General features: G+C 33.9%; 2 protein-coding genes across 2 annotated transcripts; one reads left to right on the top strand and one right to left on the bottom strand.

Moving 5' to 3' along the window:
• The first annotated feature begins 55 nt into the window (after window positions 1-55).
• On the top strand, window positions 56-9,361 carry LOC131942832 (sodium-coupled neutral amino acid transporter 7-like). The gene is made up of 10 exons (XM_059302773.1): window positions 56-176; window positions 1,348-1,463; window positions 4,243-4,441; window positions 6,197-6,338; window positions 6,647-6,739; window positions 7,156-7,213; window positions 7,530-7,664; window positions 8,098-8,222; window positions 8,369-8,568; window positions 9,165-9,361. Exons 1-10 carry the CDS (start codon window positions 56-58, stop codon window positions 9,359-9,361), a joined length of 1,386 nt encoding a protein of 461 aa, XP_059158756.1.
• A 1,340-nt stretch (window positions 9,362-10,701) lies between these two features.
• On the bottom strand, window positions 10,702-23,255 carry LOC131942833 (b(0,+)-type amino acid transporter 1-like). Its single transcript, XM_059302774.1, has 14 exons — window positions 23,205-23,255; window positions 21,792-21,971; window positions 21,256-21,355; window positions 20,702-20,803; window positions 19,653-19,817; window positions 18,211-18,336; window positions 17,421-17,520; window positions 15,635-15,679; window positions 15,325-15,448; window positions 15,116-15,219; window positions 14,465-14,561; window positions 12,674-12,826; window positions 10,939-11,110; window positions 10,702-10,776 (listed from the first exon to the last, which is right to left on the bottom strand). Exons 1-14 carry the CDS (start codon window positions 23,253-23,255, stop codon window positions 10,712-10,714), a joined length of 1,584 nt encoding a protein of 527 aa, XP_059158757.1. The 3' UTR covers window positions 10,702-10,711.
• Window positions 23,256-23,391: the final 136 nt, after the last annotated feature.

Consider the following 23,391-nt stretch of genomic DNA (forward strand, 5'->3'; position numbering starts at 1 on the left):
AACGTTTTTTATGAAAAAAAAATCTGTTTTTGTTAGAACAGCTTTAGATCATAAAATGACGATCATTCCCAATCAAGGGAATGAACTCAAGTCTGAACAACCTTACAACGAAAAGAGTCAGTTAACGTCACTATCAGGATGTCATCTACCCACTGACGGCACAAGTAAAAAACCAGGTACGTCATACAAATAGTTACAAATGTAATATTCTATTTAATCCATATTTTAAATATTAGATTTGCTCTTTTAAAATAAGCAAAGTTAATCTATTTATTTGCATTAGAAAACAATAATTCTCAGCTTATAGGATGGCTTGTAGATGTTGCATATAATTAATATGTAAGCTAATTTTACTGTGCTAAATACATAACACGATTTAACATTATTGAATTATTATTTTATCACTTTAGCATGTTAACATCCTAATATATAAAAGCCAATTTGCGCACTTTTCTTGAGGCTTTGTGAACAGTAACTTCAGTTATAAATAGAGAATGTAAAGATACGAACTTTTGTTGAAAAAAATATGTTGGATGTATTAAATGTATAAACTAAAGTTTATCTAAAAAGGAAAATAAAAATAAGTGCATATTCGAATGCAGAAACACATTTTTTTTTATTATGCAACAGGAACAGTGTTTACTGTTCTGACAAGAACGCAAATAACAATGAGGTCACATGTCACATGTTTAAATTACGGAAAGTACACAAAACTAACGGCGTCATCTTCTAATTTTAGAATATGAAGAAATGAAATATGTCATTCAAATTCGATTTTAGATCTATAAATCTACTTATCAAGAAGTACGCTATGAAACGTTTGCAATTTTCTTAGCCAAAACCAATACAAATTACTTTTTTTTTTAAAACAACATAAATACCATTGAACAGCCGGTTTTTATCGGAATTATTTAAGCCTCTTAATCAGTGTGTGCATTTAATATGGTGTTGTGTTGACTAACAATGTATATAATTTAGTTTTTCTTATAGGTACTGGACGTTTATGTTATGTTTAATGTGTTGGGTTTTTAGATATTTAGTCACTTCTTTGCTTTGTCGTTCAGAGTGTAGTTAAGCACATTGCTTTTAGACCAATAACTATTTTATAAAATATTTTTCTAAAACAAGTATAACATTAAAATATATAAGCTTATAATTCACGTGTAACGGGTACCGACGGCTAGTTTAACAATAAACAAGAATGTTTAGGGGAGATCACTCCCGCTTAATTTACAAAATTAAAACTTGAACCGTTACCCTTTGACCTAGGCAAGAAATGTAAGCTGTAAAATAAAGAAAAAGTATTAAGTATAAAATACTTAATTTTGTTGTTATCTCTTTGTTCAGGATGGTTTGTTTCAGCATTTCTTGTGGTCAACGCAACATTAGGAGTCGCACTTTTGAATTTCCCTAAAGCCTATCACGAAGCTGGCGGGGTCATATCAGCTCTCATTGTCCAGTCTGTGAGTAGATTGTGTTAACACACACAAGATTACTTTCAGACGCCGCTAGATTATGTTTTAATTTCACATTTCGGTTTCACAGAATATATGATGTCTTTAAAACCTAAAAAGTACAGCGAGGCAATAAACCCGTACTAATGCAAACCTGAAAAGTCTCGAGTTCGAATTTTAGGTTCAAGTCAGTAGCACATCCGTGACTCACGATAAGGAAAAAAAATGGTGGCTGGGCAGTCTGCTGACCACATCATCCCCTTGTATACCTAGGTCATTGAAACAGATGAACTCTAATTCGTCAGCCCCATGTGTCTTGGGTACGAATGGGAAAAGATGAAAATATTTTAAATATGCAACAGGCAAAATCAATAAATTATATATTGGTCATCTAGTAATTTTAAAAACAAATGCCGTAGAGCATATACATAATTTGAGTTAATGTGCCACATTGTTTTACATCGGCTCAAATTGCTTCACGTGATTCTGCATCGTTTCATATATTTTCAGATTGTTTCACGTTGTTTCATACCGTTTCACATTACTTGAAACTTACATTAAAATAAGAGCCATTTTACCATCTCCGTTCCTTCGAACCAATGCGAACAATGCAGACTTTAATGGAGATAAATTGCACAATGAAAATTTCAATCTGGGGTTGGGGGCCCCTTTTAAAATGTCCTGGGCCTCTTAAACACAAGTCCACCCCAGTATATATATCATCATTATCTTTCCTGTTCGTGCCCAAGACACATAGTTACCGGTTGGATGATGACAAGTACTGTTGACATGCAGACTATTGGGAGAAGTCTGTTAACACTAATAGCGTAGTTCTTTAAACGGTAGTTCTAAAATAGTAAGCTAAATTTTAAATATTGAGTATTATTATTTACTAGTGTTAGTATTACTTGTTTATTTAAATATGTTGTTTGTTTTTTAAACATGTATCAAAAGAAATTTTCGTTTTGCAATATTTTATTTGCAACGAATGCTGGAAATTTACCTAATTGACTTCATTAAACTAGAACATATAAAAGGTTGGGTTTTCGCATTTTGATAGAAACAAGATAACACAGTCTCAAGTACCATCACACAAAGAGGTTGAATCCAAGTGAATAAGTGACATCTGGTGTTTGCATTACGTCTCTCAAATAGAAACAGCTGCATACATATTTGTAAAAAAAAGCATTTTTGAAAAATAACATGTTTTATTAATGAGAACTTCATAATTATATTGCAATGTTTCTGTTCGATCAAACAAAAGACTTTTTTCTGGCATATTTACAAAGCTGAGTAAATTGATCAATGTTTATGACAATACTTTATATAAGAAAGTCTTTTAAAACCTCAAAATATCAGCTAAAATTCAATTATGAACATAGCGTTTTAAAAGCTAAGTAGTGTCGCCCCGATTCTTCACAAACACTCAAACACCCAAAGCCACTCCTTCTTCGAAATGTGACGTCGTGTATTTACGAAGCCTTAGTTGCCGAAAATAGTAAAACATAAAACATCTTTAGTAAAGTAAGAAAAAAAAATAACATTTGAGTGTTTTAACCACTTTATTAACTAACTCCGCACACGATTTTTAAAATAATTAATATTATCTTTGAGACTGTTCACATGGTCTATAGTCGCGTTGTTAGCCTATTGCCACCCTTTCACCTTTTAAAATTCTGCTCTTGTCAATTATTTTATTTATTTTTCTGTAGTGTTTTTTTTTACTTTCTCGTATACGAGGTATAGAGGAAGTGTTGTAATCGTGCAAAAAAAATCAAGATTTTCACAGATCTCGACGTTTAACACCTCACTGAGTCGTAAAAACCAAGTTTTGCAATTTTGTCCGTATGTCTGTGTGTGTGTGTGTATGTGTCTGTGAACACGATAACTTGAGTACCGTTAAAGCTAGGTTGATGAAATTTCATATATAAGTATTATATCGAATTTGTAGTTGTGTATCAACTTTTCAGCGATTTCCGATAACCGGAAATGGAACTTATTCTAATTTTAGTTTTTCAAAAGCCTATAACTTAAGTACTGTTTCAGAAAATTAAACGAAAAAAGTATAATTTCTAATTCTCTCCCTTCTGTAAAATTTTTTAGTGATTTCCGTTGATCGGAAGTAGTAATTTACGCTATTTCCAATTTCTCAAAAAAAAACGCATATGAATTTATAAAGAACTAATAATACTCTGCACTATTATACACACAGTGTGTGCTGTTCACTTGGTGCGCAGTTCTTTTTTCTACTATATTTTATTCTATTTTTTAAAAGTTTAAGTAACTAAAAATGGATTAAAAATCATGTCTAAATCCCGAGTTGCCATCCCCCGTAGTGTTATATAAGAATATTCGAGTATGTTTTAGGGACATCACTCCCGGTTTATTATTTTTGGCTTCTTTTTCTATTGCCTAACTCATGTACTTTGGTATGAGTATAATCGGACATTTCGATTAATAATTTTACGATATAAACCTGCTTAGTTTCCTTTCCATATTTACTTCCCCTTTTCATCAGTGATAGGATTATGTTGTAATTTGTTTATTGCAGGGGTCTCCAAACTTTTCAGTCCGAGGGCCGCATTAACTATCAATTTTCAGTTCGGGGGCCAGTTTCTTCCAGGCATGTCTTTGATGTTCTAAGCAAAGTTCCTCAGCCATTAACAACAAAAGTTTTTTCCGCGGGCCGGATGAGAGGACCTCGCGGGCCGCATCCGGCCCGCGGGCCGTAGTTTGGAGACCCCTGGTTTATTGAATACATTTTTAAATTTTCGAATTTTACGTCCAGGTTTTCTTAGTTCTCGTGGTGTTTGGCTTGTTCATTATCATCTACTGTTCTGACATCAAGGGAAGCAACACCTACCAAGACGTGGTTCTCTCCCTGTGTGGCCCTAAAGCCCAGCTGGCTTGTGCTGTCTGTATTTTGGTTAACTGTTTTGGCATGTGTACAACCTGTCTTATTATAATACACGACCAATGGGAGTTGTGTGAGTTATATATTGGGTCGTTGGTGTATTCAGAATTTAACAACCAATATCATGTATCTATTTATATATATATATATATATATATATATATATATATATATATATATATAATGTGTTTGTTTTTGTAATTATTTATTTATTTATTCATTTTATATATACATATATATACAGAGGCGTAGCGACCCTTCCCGGCGCCTGGGGACAAACTTTTCGATTTGCACCCCCCCCCCCTCGAGATTTCGATTTGCACCCCCCCTCAAACTTTCGATTTGCACCCCCCCCCCCCTCGAGATTTTGATTTGCACCTTCCTCAAACTTTCGATTTGCACCCCACCCCCCTCGAGATTTTGATTTGAACCCCCCCCCCTAAAACTTTCAATTTGCACCCCCTCAACCTTTCTGTTTATTTTTCCAACCCATTTTGGCGCCCCCTAAGCTCGGCGCCCGGGGACATGTGTCCCCCCCCCCCGCCCCCCCCCCTCTCGCTACGCTACTGTATATATATATATATATATATATATATATATATATATATATATATATATATATATATATATATATATAGGGAACAGGGCATTTCCCCCCTGTCAATTACCCCCCAGATATTTCCCCCCCCCCCCGACATTACCCCCCAGAGTAATTACCCCCACTGTCAATTACCCCCCTGTCAATTACCCCCCGCCCAGTAGGACATTACCCCCCGGACAGGGTTAGAGTTAGGGTTAGGGCTAGGTTTAGGGTTAGGGTTAGGGCTAGGGCTAGGGTTAGGGTTAGGGTTAGGGCTAGGGCTAGGGTTAGGGTTAGGGCTAGGGTTAGGGTTAGGATTAGAATTAGGATTTGGATTTACATTTGGATTTGGATTTGGATTTGGATTTGGATTTGGATTTGGATTTGGATTTGGATTTGGATTTGGATTTGGATTTGGATTTGGATTTGGATTTGGATTTGGATTTGGATTTGGATTTGGATTTGGATTTGGATTTGGATTTGGATTTGGATTTGGATTTGGATTTGGATTAGGGCTAGGGCTAGGGCTAGGGCTAGGGTTAGGGTTAAGATTAGAGTTAGGGTTAGGGCTAGGGTTAGGGTTAGAGCTAGTGTTAGGGTTAGGGTTAGGGTTGTGTCTAGCTTTGGTTTTGGTTTTGTGTGAAGTTTTAGGCTAAGGTGGATGCTTAGGTTTTGGTCTTTTTCTTAAGGTTTGTATTAAAGTAGTATATAGGTATACAATTCTAGTTAGAGTTAGGATTTTAACTTGAAGGGGGGGGGTAATTCCCCGGGGGGATAATTGACAGGGGGGTAATTGCTCCGGGGGGTAAATACGGGGGCGGGAAATGTCCGGGGGGGAATATCCAGGGGGGTAATGTCCTGTAGCTATATATATATATATATATATATATATATATATATATATATATATATATATATATATATATATATATATATATATATATATATATATATATTATAGATAGTAGATTTGTAGCCCCAGGAATGTTAAAGATTTGATTGGCTGCCAACAAAACCTAGGCTCTATTAAGAGCTAGCTCTCTAAAATGTACTGAAAGTACTAGCTTTGGCTTGTAATTGTGGTGAGGCTGTTGATCGAGTTCTAAATAAAATATTAATGGCTCTTACTATAATAAAATATGAATGGCTCTGGCTATAATAAAATATGATTGAGTCTTGGTTTATTTTATGTCTTGGAAGACAATATAAACACCATAACGTAAAATAACCTTGAAACTTTGTTTTCAGTTTTCCTCAATGTATCCCGTGAGCTCTACTGTACTACACATCCTTTCTACATGGCAAGAGCTTTCATCATATCCGCTACATCTGTACTTTTTATACTTCCGTTATGCTTTACGAAGAGAATCGATTTTTTAAAACACTCTAGGTAAGTTTACAAAATGAAAGAAATATTTACAGCGTTATCCTGAAGATCTCGAGTTTAGATCTCGATTTGGACTTGTGACTGTAGAACGCCCCTGAGTCTAGCAAGCTTTGATAGGACTATCATAGGACCCTGACTTACGTAAACTAAAATAAATGTGATTGGGCATAGTGCTAACCACACCATCCCTTCATATGCAGAGGTCAATAAACATATCAACTCTACTTCATCTGTTCAATGGATCGCTGGGTCTAAAGAGGAATCGTTACTTTTATTTTCAAGATTATCGAGATTATATTTTTCCTTCCTAGCGTGCTAGGTGTCATCGGTTGCTTATACATAGCAGTTCTGGTTGCTGTCAAGTTTTTTCTACATCATGATAATCAAGGAAAAATTGCTACAGCGTATGTTAAAATTGTTACTTTCATATACACATTTATAAGGAAAGAATATAAAATTGTGTTTTACAGCAAGAACATTGAAAATAAATACAAAAACACGTATATAAAAAAATTATTTTTTTAAACAATTGCATAAAAAACGTTTTAATAACAAGCTTTTATGTAAACATGCACTTAAAGGGAGAAACTAAAATATTTTCTTTAAATATGTAATAATACACTACTTAAATTAATATAAAGGAAAGCGTGTGTCACTATATTCCTAAGCGACCCACGCTTTTTCTATACAGTTATTTAAATTGTACTGTAGTGTGTTATTATAGATTTTAAGAAAAAGTTTTTTTTCCTCTTTTAAATGTATTATTACATAAAAGCTTGCTATTAAAAAAAATAATTATCCTTTTTTTTTCAATTTCCAGTCCACATTCTTGGATAGATGTTTTCCTTGTTGTACCAAACATTTGTTTCGCCTATGCTGTAAGTCTGTTGTTTTGGTTGCTCATGTGTGTTAGATTTTGGCTGGTGTACATACACCAATACATTTTTAATGTGTTTAGTGCTGCTTAAATCAGTCGTAATTTATTCTGATGCTCAGTCTGGATGCGTCATTTTTATTGTCTTCATCGCCAGATGTCGTATGAGTTTGTTTTTGGTTGTTTTTTTTTTTTTGTTTTTTTTTGGGTTTGTTTTTTTTCTATACCGATATTGTCCATAAAAATTCCTACATGCTTGATTCGTCTGTAAACCAAATGTATCATATTATTTTGACCAAGTTTTACATTCGTTATTCCAGTGTCACGTCACCATCGTCCCTGTTTACTCATCCATGGCCAAACGTAACATGAGAGAGTTCTCTAAAACAGTAACACTTGCTATGATATTGTGTATCATAACCTACACGGTCACTGCAGCTTTGGGATATCTACAGGTTTGTCATGGTATAACTCAAGTGAGTTAATTTCCCTTTCTCACCTGGTGGCCTGCGGTGCTGATGAAGCAGAGTTCACCTAAATATCAATGACTATTATGCCCCGCCGCCTTAAATTTCCCTAATGTTAGTCAAGTACCCATCAGAGTTGGATGGTGTTAGGGACGTACTACGCCTCTAGCCAGGGACCCGAACACGAGACTTTCGGGTTAGCAGATAAATGTCCTCTTATTCGGCCACACGGTCGCTTGTCATAATAAAGCTTGCGGTATTTTATTATTTATAACATTATATTTTTTAACAAGTCTGTAGACCTATTTATACATTTGTAGTTTCACGAATTAATGACAAATTCAGCATTCTTAAACAACTGATCATAGCATAAAAAAGCTATTAATGTTGATAATTACTAGTATTTGTAAACGTTCTACAGTTTGGTGACAACATCACCAATGACATACTGCTGTCGTTTAACCCAACAACTGATGTAATGGTGGCTGTTGTTCTAGTGGCTGTAAAAACGTACACCACATATCCCATTATTTGCTTCGTTGGAAAGTATGTTGTAAAGTCGTGAGTTTTAAAATAAAAACAATTGAGCAAATATCAATTATAAGACCATTTAAAAAACAGTTTTTATCTATTTCTGTTTTTCTAACTGTAAAGAGCTCAAGTATATCTCACTTATTTTCATTGTGTAACAGAACCGCTTTTGAAACGTTGTGGAGAATGTTCTGGAAAATGAGTCCAGACGAAATATTAACCAGAGAAAAGACGAGACGTGTCATAACGACATTGGTGTGGTTCACCTTGACCCTGCTGTTGTCCATCTTCACCCCCAATATAGGTGTGGCCATACAGATCCTCGGGGCCAATACTGCACTGTTAATATTTGTATTTCCAGGTTAGGTGTTTTTTTTTTTTTTTTTTTTTTTTGAGTGTATTCAAAAATGTGTCTAGGGCTACATAATATGTGGATGCATTCCAAAATATTAAATAAATTTACCATAATATATTTAATAGTACAACAACTAATGTCCATATATATATATATATATATATATATATATATATATATATATATATATATATATATATATATATACAATAATGTCATATATATATATATATATATATATATATATATATATATATATATATATATATATATATATATATATATATATATATATATATATATATATATATGACATTATTGTGGATCTTATTTCCGAATGTATTAACATATTAACGTTTTACTGTTGCCACTCCATCACTATTATTATTACAGTGTTATGCATTACAAAGTTTTGTAATAAATACTTTGTGCGTGCGTTATATTTCTCTGTTCCTTCTTAAATACAAAAAACACTGAGACTATTCAAATGATAGGGAAATTTGTTACTTACTCTTTGATTGACGAAATGTTTTCTTTAAAAAATGTTAATAACATGTTAATATTAAATTTATATTAATTGAATTTTTTTTTTTTATTGTTAGGCTTATGTTTGTTGAAGACGATGGAAAATATAATTGAGTCAGACAAGAATCAGCCCAAGGAAGTTCGTGTATTGAAGTGGATCGGCATAACCTACTCCGTTCTTGGTGTGTTTATGTTTGGACTGACTTTGACGCAGATCATAATGAAAAACATTCAGGGTGTCAAGCCAGATTCGTCCAAATTTACATGTAGCTAGTTGTATATTTATGTATCAGATTGAATGGTGCCTAGGCTCAATGCTAGTTATTCAATGGAATTTATTCATGTGAATTATGATATTATCCTGCGTAACCTAGAAGAATATTCTGTTAAATTTTTACGGCCTGACTTTTTAAAATCTAAAAAAAAATTCCAATAAATGTAAATTACCTCAGCTTGCAAATTTTACAATTCTAGCTACATCTGAGAAATACATGCTGTTTTCAATACTCATAATGTTGTATTGTAAATTATATTATTCTAAACAAATTCATAAATAATGTTTTGCTAAATGCTATAGATATCAAACTTTTGGTCGAACTGTTCCATAAACTTAATAAAATGTTTATTTAATATTTAAAACTTACGATGTATAGTGTCAGAGAAAGTGGAGAGAAGACGCGTCTATAACCAGGATATTTGTGTATTCATGAGTACATCAGCTTCTTGCATTTTCTAGAACTTAGTTATTTTAGAGCCTGAGAAAGAGAACTTAAGGTTATAAACACCGTGCTTTTTAAGTTGACGTTCGTTTTGTTCTCTTATTTCGCCATGTCCATCAGACCCGTCGTATAGACATGCCTGTGGGTAATGTGATTGTCGTTACGGACCGTCACACGGCCATATAGATGGTCCGATTTGCGTTATCGACCGTCTAATCTGCCGTATAGAAGGTATGGTCTACCATTTGACGGTCGAATCGATTGTTTGGTAGGTCAGATTTTCGTATTAGATCCCATACGTAGCGATTTCATGTAGCAATTTCCGATTGCTCAAAAACCTTCAAACTTCGATAGTACAATATAAAATTGTCATATAGTAGCAAGAAATATTCCTGCAATCATATAGCCCGATTCAGAGTTTTTTCCAGGCATCTCTTCGGGGGGAGGGGGGCTATATCGCCCAACCCTTCCCCCCCCCCCCGGAAAATTTAGTCCCCCCACCCCCCGAAAATATCAAGAGCCCCCCGGAGAAAAAAGTCTGGAAGAAACACTGGTCCGATTCCACTTACGTCTTTACGATCTGCCGATTAAACGATCACATCAACGGAAGGTCACATCTGTCGTTTTGTTATCAACAATCATGTTTTAGTAATAAATAATATATTTGTGACAATCTATTAAACGTATTTTTTTTTCTTTTAGAACTTTTTTAAAGGGGAGCAGAACGTTTGACCGATAGTCGATTTTCGAATGGACGTTTGGTCCAATGTGACAAATATTCGAGTGGACTTTTGACCGAATGCGACTATTACCCAAATGGACGTTTCTCAAAAGAATGGTATGAGAGCAAGGGTAGCGAGATAGTGGGTAAACATTAGCAGAGAACAGTTGTAGTTAGAAAATCTTTATTCAATAAACTTGGGTGGGGGACATACACGTAACAACAGCTGACCATATGTGACCAGTCGATCTGAAATAGAAAAACGTGTATGATATTTTAAATATGGTGTTATAATTAGCGTGCAATTAATTATAGATTTTAAGAAAAAAAATAGGTTTGTGTTAATTTGAACCGCAAAAGATAAAATATACAATAAAAAATAACGAAAACAGATTAACAAACACGATTTACCGTAATATGGAAATGTTAACCGGAAATGTATAAAAGGTATATAGAGGACCGCCCCCACTCCAAGTATTCCAGTGGCCACATACACGTACTCGAGCTTGGGGTTGATGGCCAGTGGCGAGATGAACAGGTACAGGTTGGTCAGTAGCATTAGGATAGGGATGACTAGTGGTACCTGGTGACATAAGGATAGGGATGACATAAGGATAGGGATGACATAAGGATAGGGATGACATAAGGATAGGGATGACCAATGGTACCTGGTGACATAAGGATAGGGATGACATAAGGATAGGGATGACATAAGGATAGGGATGACATAAGGATAGGGATGGTCAGTGGTATCTGGTGACATAAGGATAGGGATGACCAGTGGTATTTGGTGACATTAGGATAGGGATGACCAGTGGTATTTGGTGACATAAGGATAGGGATGACCAGTGGTATATGGTGACATAAGGATAGGGATGACATTAGGATAGGGATGACCATTGGTACCTGGTGACCTAAGAATAGGGATGACATAAGGATATGGATGACATTAGGATAGGGATGACATAAGGATAGGGATGACACAAGGATAGGGATGACCAGTGGTATTTGGTGACATTAGGATAGGGATGACCAGTGGTATCTGGTGACATAAGGATAGGGATGACATTAGGATAGGGATGACCATTGGTACCTGGTGACCTAAGAATAGGGATGACATAAGGATATGGATGACATTAGGATAGGGATGACATAAGGATAGGGATGACACAAGGATAGGGATGACCAGTGGTATTTGGTGACATTAGGATAGGGATGACCAGTGGTATCTGGTGACATAAGGATAGGGATGACATAAGGATAGGGATGACCAGTGGTATTTGGTGACATTAGGATAGGGATGACCAGTGGTATCTGGTGACATAAGGATAGGGATGACATAAGGATAGGGATGACCAGTGGTATTTGGTGACATTAGGATAGGGATGACCAGTGGTATCTGGTGACATAAGGATAGGGATGACATTAGGATAGGGATGACCATTGGTACCTGGTGACCTAAGAATAGGGATGACATAAGGATAGGGATGACATTAGGATAGGGATGACCATTGGTACCTGGTGACCTAAGAATAGGGATGACATAAGGATATGGATGACATTAGGATAGGGATGACATAAGGATAGGGATGACATTAGGATAGGGATGACATTAGGATAGGGATGGTCAGTGGTACCTGGTGACATAAGGATAGGGATGACATAAGGATAGGGATGACATTAGGATAGGGATGACCAGTGGTACCTGGTGACATAAGGATAGGGATGACCAGTGATACCTGGTGACATATGGATAGGGATGACATAAGGATAGGGATGACATAAGGATAGGGATGACATAAAGATAGGGATGACACAAGGATAGGGATGACATTAGGATAGGGATGACCAGTTGTACCTGGTGACATAAGGATAGGGATGACATAAGAATAGGGATGACATAAAGATAGGGATGACACAAGGATAGGGATGACATAAGGATAGGGATGACATAAGGATAGGGATGACATAAGGATAGGGATGACATAAGGATAGGGATGACACAAGGATAGGGATGACATAAGGATAGGGATGACATAAGGATAGGGATGACATAAGGATAGGTATGACATAAGGATAGGGATGACATAAGGATAAGGATGACATTAGGATAGGGATGACCAGTGGTACCTTAACCCTCACTCACCCGTACAGGTCCCCGCACGTGTTTCATCGTCTGCAGCCTGAACCTCAGCATGGCCAGGTACACACAGGCGTCAAAGAACGAGATCAAGAATCCCAGGTAGTTGATGAGAGAGCCAACATTTGCTGGGGCCAGGTAGACCAGAGCCAGGGCTGCCTGAGTGAGAGGACACAAAAATTATGTTGTGGCTTTTAATAGATATTAATTTAAAATAATAATCATTAAAAAAGTTTTTAAAAACCCACGTTTTCTGATTGAACTAAAAAGTAGAAAATAAATGCTATACATCACAATAATGCAAGCGATCACTCTACTATAAGCGATGAAAAACGTGGGGCGCCGAAGTAAAAGTTATATTACTATTGATTAGATAATACTATTGACTTTTATTAGGGAGCTTGTAGAGAGTCAACAGTATTAGAAACTGTAAGAAAATCACGGCGCCCCACGTTTTTTATCGCTTATAGTAGAGTGATCGCTTGCATTATTGTGATGTATAGCATTTATTTTCTACTTTTTAGTTCAATCAGAAAACGTGGGTTTTTTTAAACTTTTTTAATGATTATTATTTTCTACTTTTTAGTCTTTGTCTGTTTGTTTGCATTAAAATCATGCTATCGATTTTATCTTTTCACGTTTTTTTGGGTAAACGAAGACAACTCGTAAAAAACACGTTGTGTGAATACGTTACTGACTAGAACACATAGATTTGAACCCGTGTCGAGTGGGATAGCAATCGTGTGCCCAACCACTCGACCATATCGTCTCCCCCATACTGGCCACCAGTTGTTACGGTTGTTTGTACACAAACACCGCGTGAACACTACTCAGTAAGCAAAGAGGGAGAGTACCGAACCTTGTTTTCATCAAATTACAGTTACTGGGTGATGTCCCTTTTTCCCCACGTTTTTACTACAATTATATAGCGGTCTAAAATGCTCAATAAAATGTTTCCATGGATCAATTTAGTAATAATAACAATTGAATATTCTATTGTCATCCAAAACAAAGCTTCCCTGAAAATTTCAGCGCGCTAGCTAACTGGGAAGTGCCAGAAATTTCGATCGCAAGATTTGATTGGAAAAACAGAGACGAAAGCAAGTTAAAGAAAACGTGGGAATAAAATTCGGCGATATTTTACTTTACAGAAAAGAGTGACCTCTCAAAATCCTTATGGAAAATAAGAAAAATAATCTAAGTTTTGGTTCACTCAAGAGAGCACCCAGAAAGAGAGAGTTTTTTAACTGAATTATTACAGTGAAAATCTGTTTGGGTATTTAATAATTTAAGGTGATTAAACATGTATATATTTCGTTTGTGAGGAAGTTATTATCCCCCTCCCCTTCGACAATTGTCTACAATACTCGAATTTGTTATGATCCTACACACCCCACCACATCTTCCTTTTTGAACTTCATGCTCAAAAGAGACTGGGCGGAGGTTCTAGTCTAAGAACAGGTATTCATTTAACGTTAATAGGCTATAAAAAGTGTTTGGGGGGGGGATGAATTATTGTTTTGTGTTGTTCGGAGCTACCAACAGACAGTTTTACAACGGGGAACTTGGTCGTCTAGTAAGAATATAAAACTAGACGTCGTTTAAAAAAACTGCCGAGTAATAACTTTATTTTAAAAATTGAAACACAATAAAACATAAGTAAAAAAAAAAGCTTTTATATAAATAATAATGGTAAGAAAAACGTTGATATAAAAATGATAGTAAAAAAGTGTATATAAATAATAATAGTTTATATATATGTTTCTGAATGACGAGAGTTGAGTCGAGTTTCCTTACAATCAGCATCATGGCTGTAAGTGGCGTCAGCTGATGGATCTGGATGTAGCTGAAAAATTCTGGGAAGTTTTTGTCCCGGGCAGCAGTGTAAGTCAACCTAGGCAGAAAATAAAATGTGTTTATAGACTTACGTTAAAACCATAACAAAAGAACAAAAAACAACAAAACAACACAAATAAACATATAACAGCAATTACAAAGTAAACAAGGGTGCCTTAATAGAACCAACAGCACACGAAAACAAGCGACATGTGTGAATGTTGGTTCAGATTTAACTCTGGATAATCATGTGATTTACTATCTAGACAAATAAGCGACAAATAAACATTAACAAACCTTTTGTAAACAATATGAACAAATAATACAATGTGGACAAATCCCAGGACAAATCATCTGGACTAATCATACAAGCTATCAAAAAAAACATCACATTTTATACTTTTTATTTATAGAAAAACGTTTCTGATTTCCGCATAAAAATATCCTTAAAGTATGGACCAAAAAAATAACAGCAAATATTCGCAACTAAAACCTTCCAAGATAAATAAGTTTAGTATTTTACAAAGAAATCAGTGTAAGATAAAACATATGGGAATATTGATAAAATAACAAAGAGGACAACATTCAAACAAAGTGATGTTGTTGCCCTACCTGTTGTCGCAAATCATCCTGTTGTTAGCCGAACCCAAAGTTGCCACCATCACAGCAAGGGGAATAATTATTGCAACAGGGCCGAGAACTCGATTTCCAAAAACCTACAACGGCAGAATTTTTCATTTGTAATTTTAATATTACTGGGTAACATTAATGGCTTAAATAATAACAAGTAATTAAGGTAACTAAATATAAACTAAAGGTACCACAGCGACAGCCTCGGCATTTAACATTTCATCTTTGGTCATGACGGCCAGATAGGAGACGTTGGTCAGTGTGTAGACCACGATGACCACAAGGATGCCCAATATAGCGGCCAAAGGGATGTTTCTGGAACAAAAATATTGTTGGGTTTGTGTAACTAGAGTTAAATTCGTAAATTCCCCTTTAAAGCTAGACTTAGGACATTGATGAAATAAGGTTCTATACTAGAACAACAACAGCTGATAGTCATTAAAAGCTTAACGTAGGTGATAGCTAGTGTGTAACCAACTAGTCCACAGAATTCACGGTTACCTGGACGGCTTCTTCACCTCCTCCACCAGCATGTTCAGATTTTCTCTGTTAGACGAAAGTCAATTTAATTTTTAAATTTATTAAATTTATTAAATTTATTAAATTTATTAAATTTATTAAATTTATTAAATTTATTAAATTTATTAAATTTATTAAATTTATTAAATTTATTGAATTTATTAAATTTTTTTATCTATTTTATTTATGTTTTTTATTTTATTTATTTTATTTACTTTATTTATTTGATTTACTTTATTTATTTGATTTATTTAATTTATTTAATTTATTTAATTTATTTAATTTATTTAATTTATTTATTTAATTTATTTAATTTATTTAATTTATTTTATTTATTTTATTTATTTTATTTATTTTATTTTATTTATTTTATTTATTTTATTTATTTTATTTATTTTATTTATTTTATTTATTTTATTTATTTTATTTTTTTTTTTTTTTTTTTTTTTTTTTATTTATTTTATTTTTTTTATTTATTTTATTTATTTTATTTATTCTATTTATTCTATTTATTTTATTTATTTTATTTATTTTATTTATTTTATTTATTTTATTTATTTTATTTATTTTATTTATTTTATTTATTTTATTTATTTTATTTATTTTATTTATTTTATTTATTTTATTTATTTTATTTATTTTATTTATTTTATTTATTTATTTTATTTATTTTATTTATTTTATTTATTTTATTTATTTTATTTATTTTATTTATTTTATTTATTTTATTTATTTTATTTATTTTATTTATTTTATTTATTTATTTTATTTATTTTATTTATTTTATTTATTTTATTTATTTTATTTATTTTATTTATTTTATTTATTTTATTTATTTTATTTATTTTATTTATTTATTTTATTTTTGTTTTTAATTTATTTATGTATTTATTTAAATTTTCATTTTTTTATTTTTATTTTTATTTTTTATTTATTTATCTATTTATTTTTTAAATTTATTATTATTCATATTTCTTAATCATTATAATTTCGAATATGATACCTCAGTTAGTAAATGATAGTTTATGTATATTATTACTTTCTCGTATAATCGTGCAAAAAAAATCGAGATTTTTACAAATCTCGACGTTTTACACCTCACTGATACGGAAAAACATAATTTTGCAATCTTGTCCGTATGTCTGTGTGTCTGTGTGTCTGTCTGTGTGTCTGTGTGTCTGTCTGTGTGTAAACACGATAATTTGAGTACCGTTACAGCTAGGTTGATGAAATTTCATATATAAGTATTTTCTAAAAATCGTAGATACTGATCAACTTTTGAGCAATTTCCGATAACCGGAAGTGGTAGTTTTTCTACTTTTAATTGTTCAAAAGCCTATAACTTGAGTACTATGTCAGATAGATAAATGAAATTTCACATGTAAGTAAAAGATCTAATTCTCTACCTTCTGTCAAATTTTGAGTAATTTCCGTTGAACGGAAGTACTAATTTACGCTATTTCCGATTTCTCCAAAAACGCATGTAAATTTATAAAGTACTAATAATATCCCGCACTATTATGCACATTTTATTAAGCGTTCACTTGGTGTGCAATTCTTTTTTTTTTACGAGATTCTATTCTATTATAAAAAGTTTAAGTAATTAAATTAAAGTTGCCATCCCTCGTAGTTTTATATTAGAAAATTCGAAAAAGTTTAGGGGAGATCACTCCCGGTTTATTTTATAACACGTCTTTTCTCGACCCATAATTATAACAATTTGCTTGTTATAAAAATGTGTATAACATACAAAAAAATGTCGTCATACCCTCCTCTGGTCGCCCACAGAGCGCTGTACAGTGCCAGGGCCAAAGACGAGGGTTCCGTGGAGGTTCCAGAGAAACCTGTATCCAGCTCACTCGTGGTGCCTGTTGGGTCAGTGAAATTAGTGAAACTATTTTAGTTTTAAAGTTATTGTTGCATTGATAAAAAGGTCCCAAGTGCCCACTATTCTCAACAGAAAAAAAAACTAATTATTTTAATTAATAAAAACTGGAAAGTAAAAGGTTTAACTGTTATTCACTAATTGTTAAGAGTTTTCTCCAATTTATTATATTCCTACATGAGTATTATATTCAAGCATCAAAAATAAAAAAATTCGAAAATGGAGTATATTATAGTAACATGTACAAAATACACAAAATACTTTCATTAGCCTTACTTTGTATTTAATATTTAGCTTGTTATTTTTTATTTATTAGTAGCTTATTCATGTACACTAGCTGCATACCTGTGCTCCGCCACAGTGAATCGTTTTAAAAATACCAACTATGGAACAGAACAAAACTAAACACAAACTCAAAAGAAAACACAAACACAAACGCAAACGCGAACACAACGCAAACACAAATTCAAACACAAACACAAATATAAGCAAAAACACAAACACAAAAGAAAACACAAACACAATGCAAACACAAACGCAAACGCAAACACATATATCATGTTACAAGATTCCAAAAAAAGAAACAATCGAGCATTTTACACGGCCACGCGGACACCTGGCCCTACATTGACACAGGTGAACATAGTACAGACACCTGGACACCTGGCCCTACCTTGACACATGACCACGACGCCACCAACAATGATGATCAGAAGTGTCGCCACTTTACACACCGTCGTCAGCACCGTCACGTTTGTGGCTTGACGCGTGCTGAAGCCGTTGATCAGGACTAGCGTCACTATGGATACAAGATCAGCGTTACCATGGTTACAGGGTCAGCGATGGATGAGTACAAAATTGAGTGATAAAAAGACGACCGCATGGACATTTTTGTTAAGTCTACTGCTAAAGACCAGGCAACTTAGAATTTGTTTGGTAATCGTCACAGTAAAATTGGACTGCATCCGTAATAATTATTTTCATTAAATTTCGTGCCATTTTTCTTTTCTTCATTACTCCATCACATGATAAATATTTCTCTTATTTGGTAAATGAATAAACTATTTTTAATGCGTTAATATATCAAGGGACTAACATAAATGCAGTAATACGCTTGAGCCGAATGAATGATAATTTTACATGTTTGAGTCTTTTTTAACAGGTTTTATTTGCTAACTCGTCCCCCCCCCCCTTCTCTCATATCACGCTGTACAAAAAATTTCGCTTCGGTCAGCATTTGAAGGCAACTCCATTTTAATTATTGCCTTTTTTTGACTCAATTATTCTCTACTGACTTATAGAAAAATAGACATTTTATATGTAGCATATTTTGAGGGACCACTAACCCGAAAGTCTCGAGTTCAGATCAAGCGACGTCCCTGAGTCCACCCAGCTAAAACGGGTACTTAACTCAAATCAGAGAAGGTAAAGGCGGCTGGGCAAAGAACTAACCACTTATAGTTTTATTTTCATCCTGAGGGCGCACAAACAAATGAGCTCTACTTCATCTGCCCCATTTTAACCCCAGGTCCGAAAAGGTAATTAACACCTCACGTTTGAAACAAAAACTATACATTAATTTTAAAAACTATTTTTCCACTGTCACCTCCAGCTGTTGCGGACAGATGTAAAATTTTAACAAAGCGAATAGTCAGAACACTGTCAAGTTTTATGTAACCTTACAAATCCCGTTAATTAGGTCACGTGATTCAGCCTTTATTAGTCATGATTGTGCTGCGGCAACATCCCAACAACTGAACGCGACTCTAATGCCGGTGTGTCAATCAAAATAAACCTCGAACACCACGAGGGGGGGGGGGGGTTGGGGCGAAGGGGGGTCGGGGCGAAGGGGGGGGGGGGGGTCGGGCCGGTTTGTTCTATAACTATTCGAAGCATTTGTTTTGGTCCAAAACGTTGGTCTAATAAATAGGTTCATATTATTTATAACCATATTATGTCGAGTGACCCATATTTCACGATATTAAAAAAAATTGCTTTACAATCGTATTTATATCAAAGTAGATATGGAAATAAATCTCCGATTATGTGTCACAATTATTTTTAACCTCACCCCAGTTCCCCAAATCCCCACCCCCACGTAGGTAAAAGCCTGACCTAAAGCCGTGGCAGCCAGGAGCTTCTCCAGGTGCACAGGTGTGCCACAGGTGGGGAGCAGAGCGACCAGGTACTTGGAGAAGGTGAGCAACATGACGACCAGAGTTGCAGGTGCTCTGATGCAAACCATCTGCATGGAGAAGTGACATGCGTTCATAACATAACCTGCACGCATAGCTTTCTAAACCAGAAAACATTGTAAAATATCATGCATCGTCCTTCTTGAAATATAGGGCCTACTAACTTCAAACAACGAAGAAACTAACTTTAAACCCAACAACTTTAAACAAAGAAAGTTCAATAAAATAACATTAATCATACTAACTGAAAAGTAGAATTAAGTAATAATAACTTATACGAACTTTTAAAAAAAGGTCATTAAATGTTTTTAAACTATCAGCTTCAAACAAAAAAAAATTAGTAGAACTAATTTCAAACCCATCAACTTTACATCAAAACTTCTCATTTTAAAAATTTACTAAATTTGCTAAAAAGTATGCGTCTATTAATTTCGACGTGAAAGAAATATAACTAAAATTTGAATTGTGTTAAAATGACCATTAAGAAGTTTTTAAAAAATTGATATAAGAAATAATTAAAATACTACTGAGAAATTTTTAAATAAGAAATCTGCAACGAAAAATAAATAGTTTCTAAAAAATTAAACTTGAATCCATTAAAATAAATGACTTGTTAACATCAAATTAGGAATTAGATCAGAAAAATAATCACAAATAAAGCGTAGACAAACGCCACTTGATTCCCCAAGCCCATACGAAGGTAAGTGTAAGCACCGCCAGATTTGCCAATCATCGAGCCGAGTTCAGCGTAGCACAGTGCACCTGCCGATAGAACAGACGTGCTACGCTTTTAACACAGCTTTAAAAGATTTATTAAACTAATATATAAAATTTCTTTTTTACAATTCGTTTTTTGTTTCTTTGTTTTGTTTTTACTTGAAACTTGATTTTATTGCAATGTCAATTTTTTTTAAAGTATCTATTTTGTTGAAAATAATTAAATTTGGTAATTAAGGGGAGATAACTTACTGCCAAGGGAGATGACTCCAGCCACCACCCAGACGACCAAACACAGACCCACAGAGCCTGACGCTGCCAGCACGCCTTTAGGTGAGATAAAGATACCAGAACCTGGGTGGGGGAAATACATTTTAAAATTTAAATTGATTTAGGTAAAAACTCTGCTTTCCATCGTTTTCAACTTTTGAAAGCATCTATTTAAATTAATCTATAACCAAAAATTGATATTTTCAAAAATATTATCTTACGCCTTTTCAGTTTAGTTATAGAAAAACCTCTGTCTACAAGACTACGCGAAACTGATTGAGGATCCTTATCGTGTGTCTAAACTTCAAATCAATTATATTTCACACACTTACAAACATTTGCAATCGTATAAGAGTATTTTTTTAAATAATATTTTCCTCACATGTTTAAATGGAATATTAAAACTCTAAGTCAACATTACAATACTTTAGTCACAAGTTAAATTAAAAATGTGTTATAACATCTAAGAATAACTATGATATAACGTATATCAACCAGGTGTATGATACACACCTTATCCCCCGTAACCGACCTACCGATGATGGACCCCACAGCAAAAGACGCAGCGACCACCAGACCCATCTGTCGTTTCAGTTCCACCTTCTCTACCCCCACCTCAGTGCTTGATTTCCTCCTCTAAAAAATGTTCAATTACTTGACTAAAAATTCTAAAATTTAATAATATTAAAATATTGCTTGTGAAAAGTCTAAAAAATGTAGCGTCTAATTAACTATCATGATGTCATGTCTAAAACTTAATGTTTTCTAAAACTTCATGTTTTGACTTTAAAACAATAAAAAAAAAATTTAAAAAAAAAAAAATTTTGAAAAAAAAAAGTCTAAAATACTTTGAATTACACTTATACATGTCGAGACCAACTGCTTGCTAGTTTATTTTCGCTTGGTTTGGTTATATTGAGTTTTTATTTTGTTTTAACAGACTGTTATCGTTACTGTTAGCTTTAAAAAAAAATATTTATTTTTTTAAAAGAGTTTGTTGCCTGTTTTAAATATATAAACATCACACTAAAATCGACTCAAATCACCATAAACAGTTAGTGAACCAACTTACGTGCTCTGTGCTCATGTTGTGCTGTAGCGGATCTGTCGTACTCTGTGGTGCTGTTGGCTGGAGGTGATAATCACGTGTTGGGTAGAGTGATAGCTCGTCATGGATCTGTCGTACTCTGTGGTGCTGTTGGCTGGAGGTGATAATCACGTGTTGGGTAGAGTGATAGCTCGTCAGTGACATCTGGTGAACAAGATTAGTAGGATTAAATACCAGTAGCAGACGGGATAACTGATACTCAAATACACACACACATACGCATATATATATATATATATATATATATATATATATATATATATATATATATATATATATATATATATATATATATGGTCAGCACTTTGTCCACTATGCACAGCCGCGTGTGCCTGTGCACGATTTCCGATAATCGGAAGAGTTATTTTTCTTTTAACCGTGGGAACGCAATAACTTGCAAACTGTTACAGTTACTTTGGCAAAATTTCATATACGTAAATGATCTTATATAAACAATCTTAAACTTGGAATACTTTAAACTTTTGATTGACTACCGATGTCCGGAAGTGGTACGTTCCTCTATTTCTGTTTTCTAAAAATACTAAAATACCAAATAGTGTGATTACTGTTTCAGTTAGCTAGACAAAGTTCCATACATAGGTATATGATTGTCTTTGCTGAGTTTTTTTTTTCTTTTTTTTTTGTCAAATTTTGAATGATTTCCGAAGAACGGAATAAAGGGTAAACTACTAATTTCCACTCTTTTATACTAATACTGTTTATTTGTTGCGCAATTCTTTTTTTCGGCACGATTCTACTCTCTATTTTTTTTATTTAAGTATAAAAAGTTAAAATTAAAAACATTTCTATAGCCCCGGAAGTGCCATCACCCTACTGTTATATAAGAAGATACCAGAAAGTTTAGGGGAGATCACTCCCGCTTTATTTTACTCTTGAACTCATTTGCGAGTAGTTCTAGACTTACAGGGGTCTCTAGCAGCAGCTCTCAGGTCTGAACCCCCATGCTCCTCCCACTCCCACTATCGACCATCCGCATATTGATGTACACCTGCAGACGAGACAGGTTAGTGTGCACCTGGGGACGAAACAGCCTACGACACGTGATATTAAAACAACGTGCATAAATAATCAAACGGCTGATGTTTTAAGCTTCTAGATCTAGACCAGACAGGATATTAAGGTGTTACATGTAAAAGATCGCTTGCATAGATTGACCTAAAATTACCAGTCAACAAAACCTACTTATTTTTCTTCTATGTCAGGATGCAATATTTCATATATATACATAAATAATTTTAAAAAAAAAAAATATATATATATATATATATATATATATATATATGCTAGTATTATATTATAGCTAGTAAAAAAAGGGATCAACGATTATGTGATGAATATATATGTTTCATTTTTAACCTTTAGACCTCCATCAGAGTTGGATTTTTTCAAGATGACCGCCGTTGCCATGGCAGCGATACTTCCAGAAGAGTCCCTGTTGCTTTCAAATATTCTCTATTAAGTACCCTAACATAGATACACACAAATAATTAAATATGGCTTATTAATTAAGAAGATGTTATTTTACCAGAGCGTACCCCCTTAA

Source organism: Physella acuta, unplaced genomic scaffold (genome assembly GCF_028476545.2).
Source record: "Physella acuta isolate Inbredline_101_S28 unplaced genomic scaffold, ASM2847654v3 ptg000429l, whole genome shotgun sequence".
NCBI lineage: Eukaryota > Metazoa > Mollusca > Gastropoda > Physidae > Physella > Physella acuta.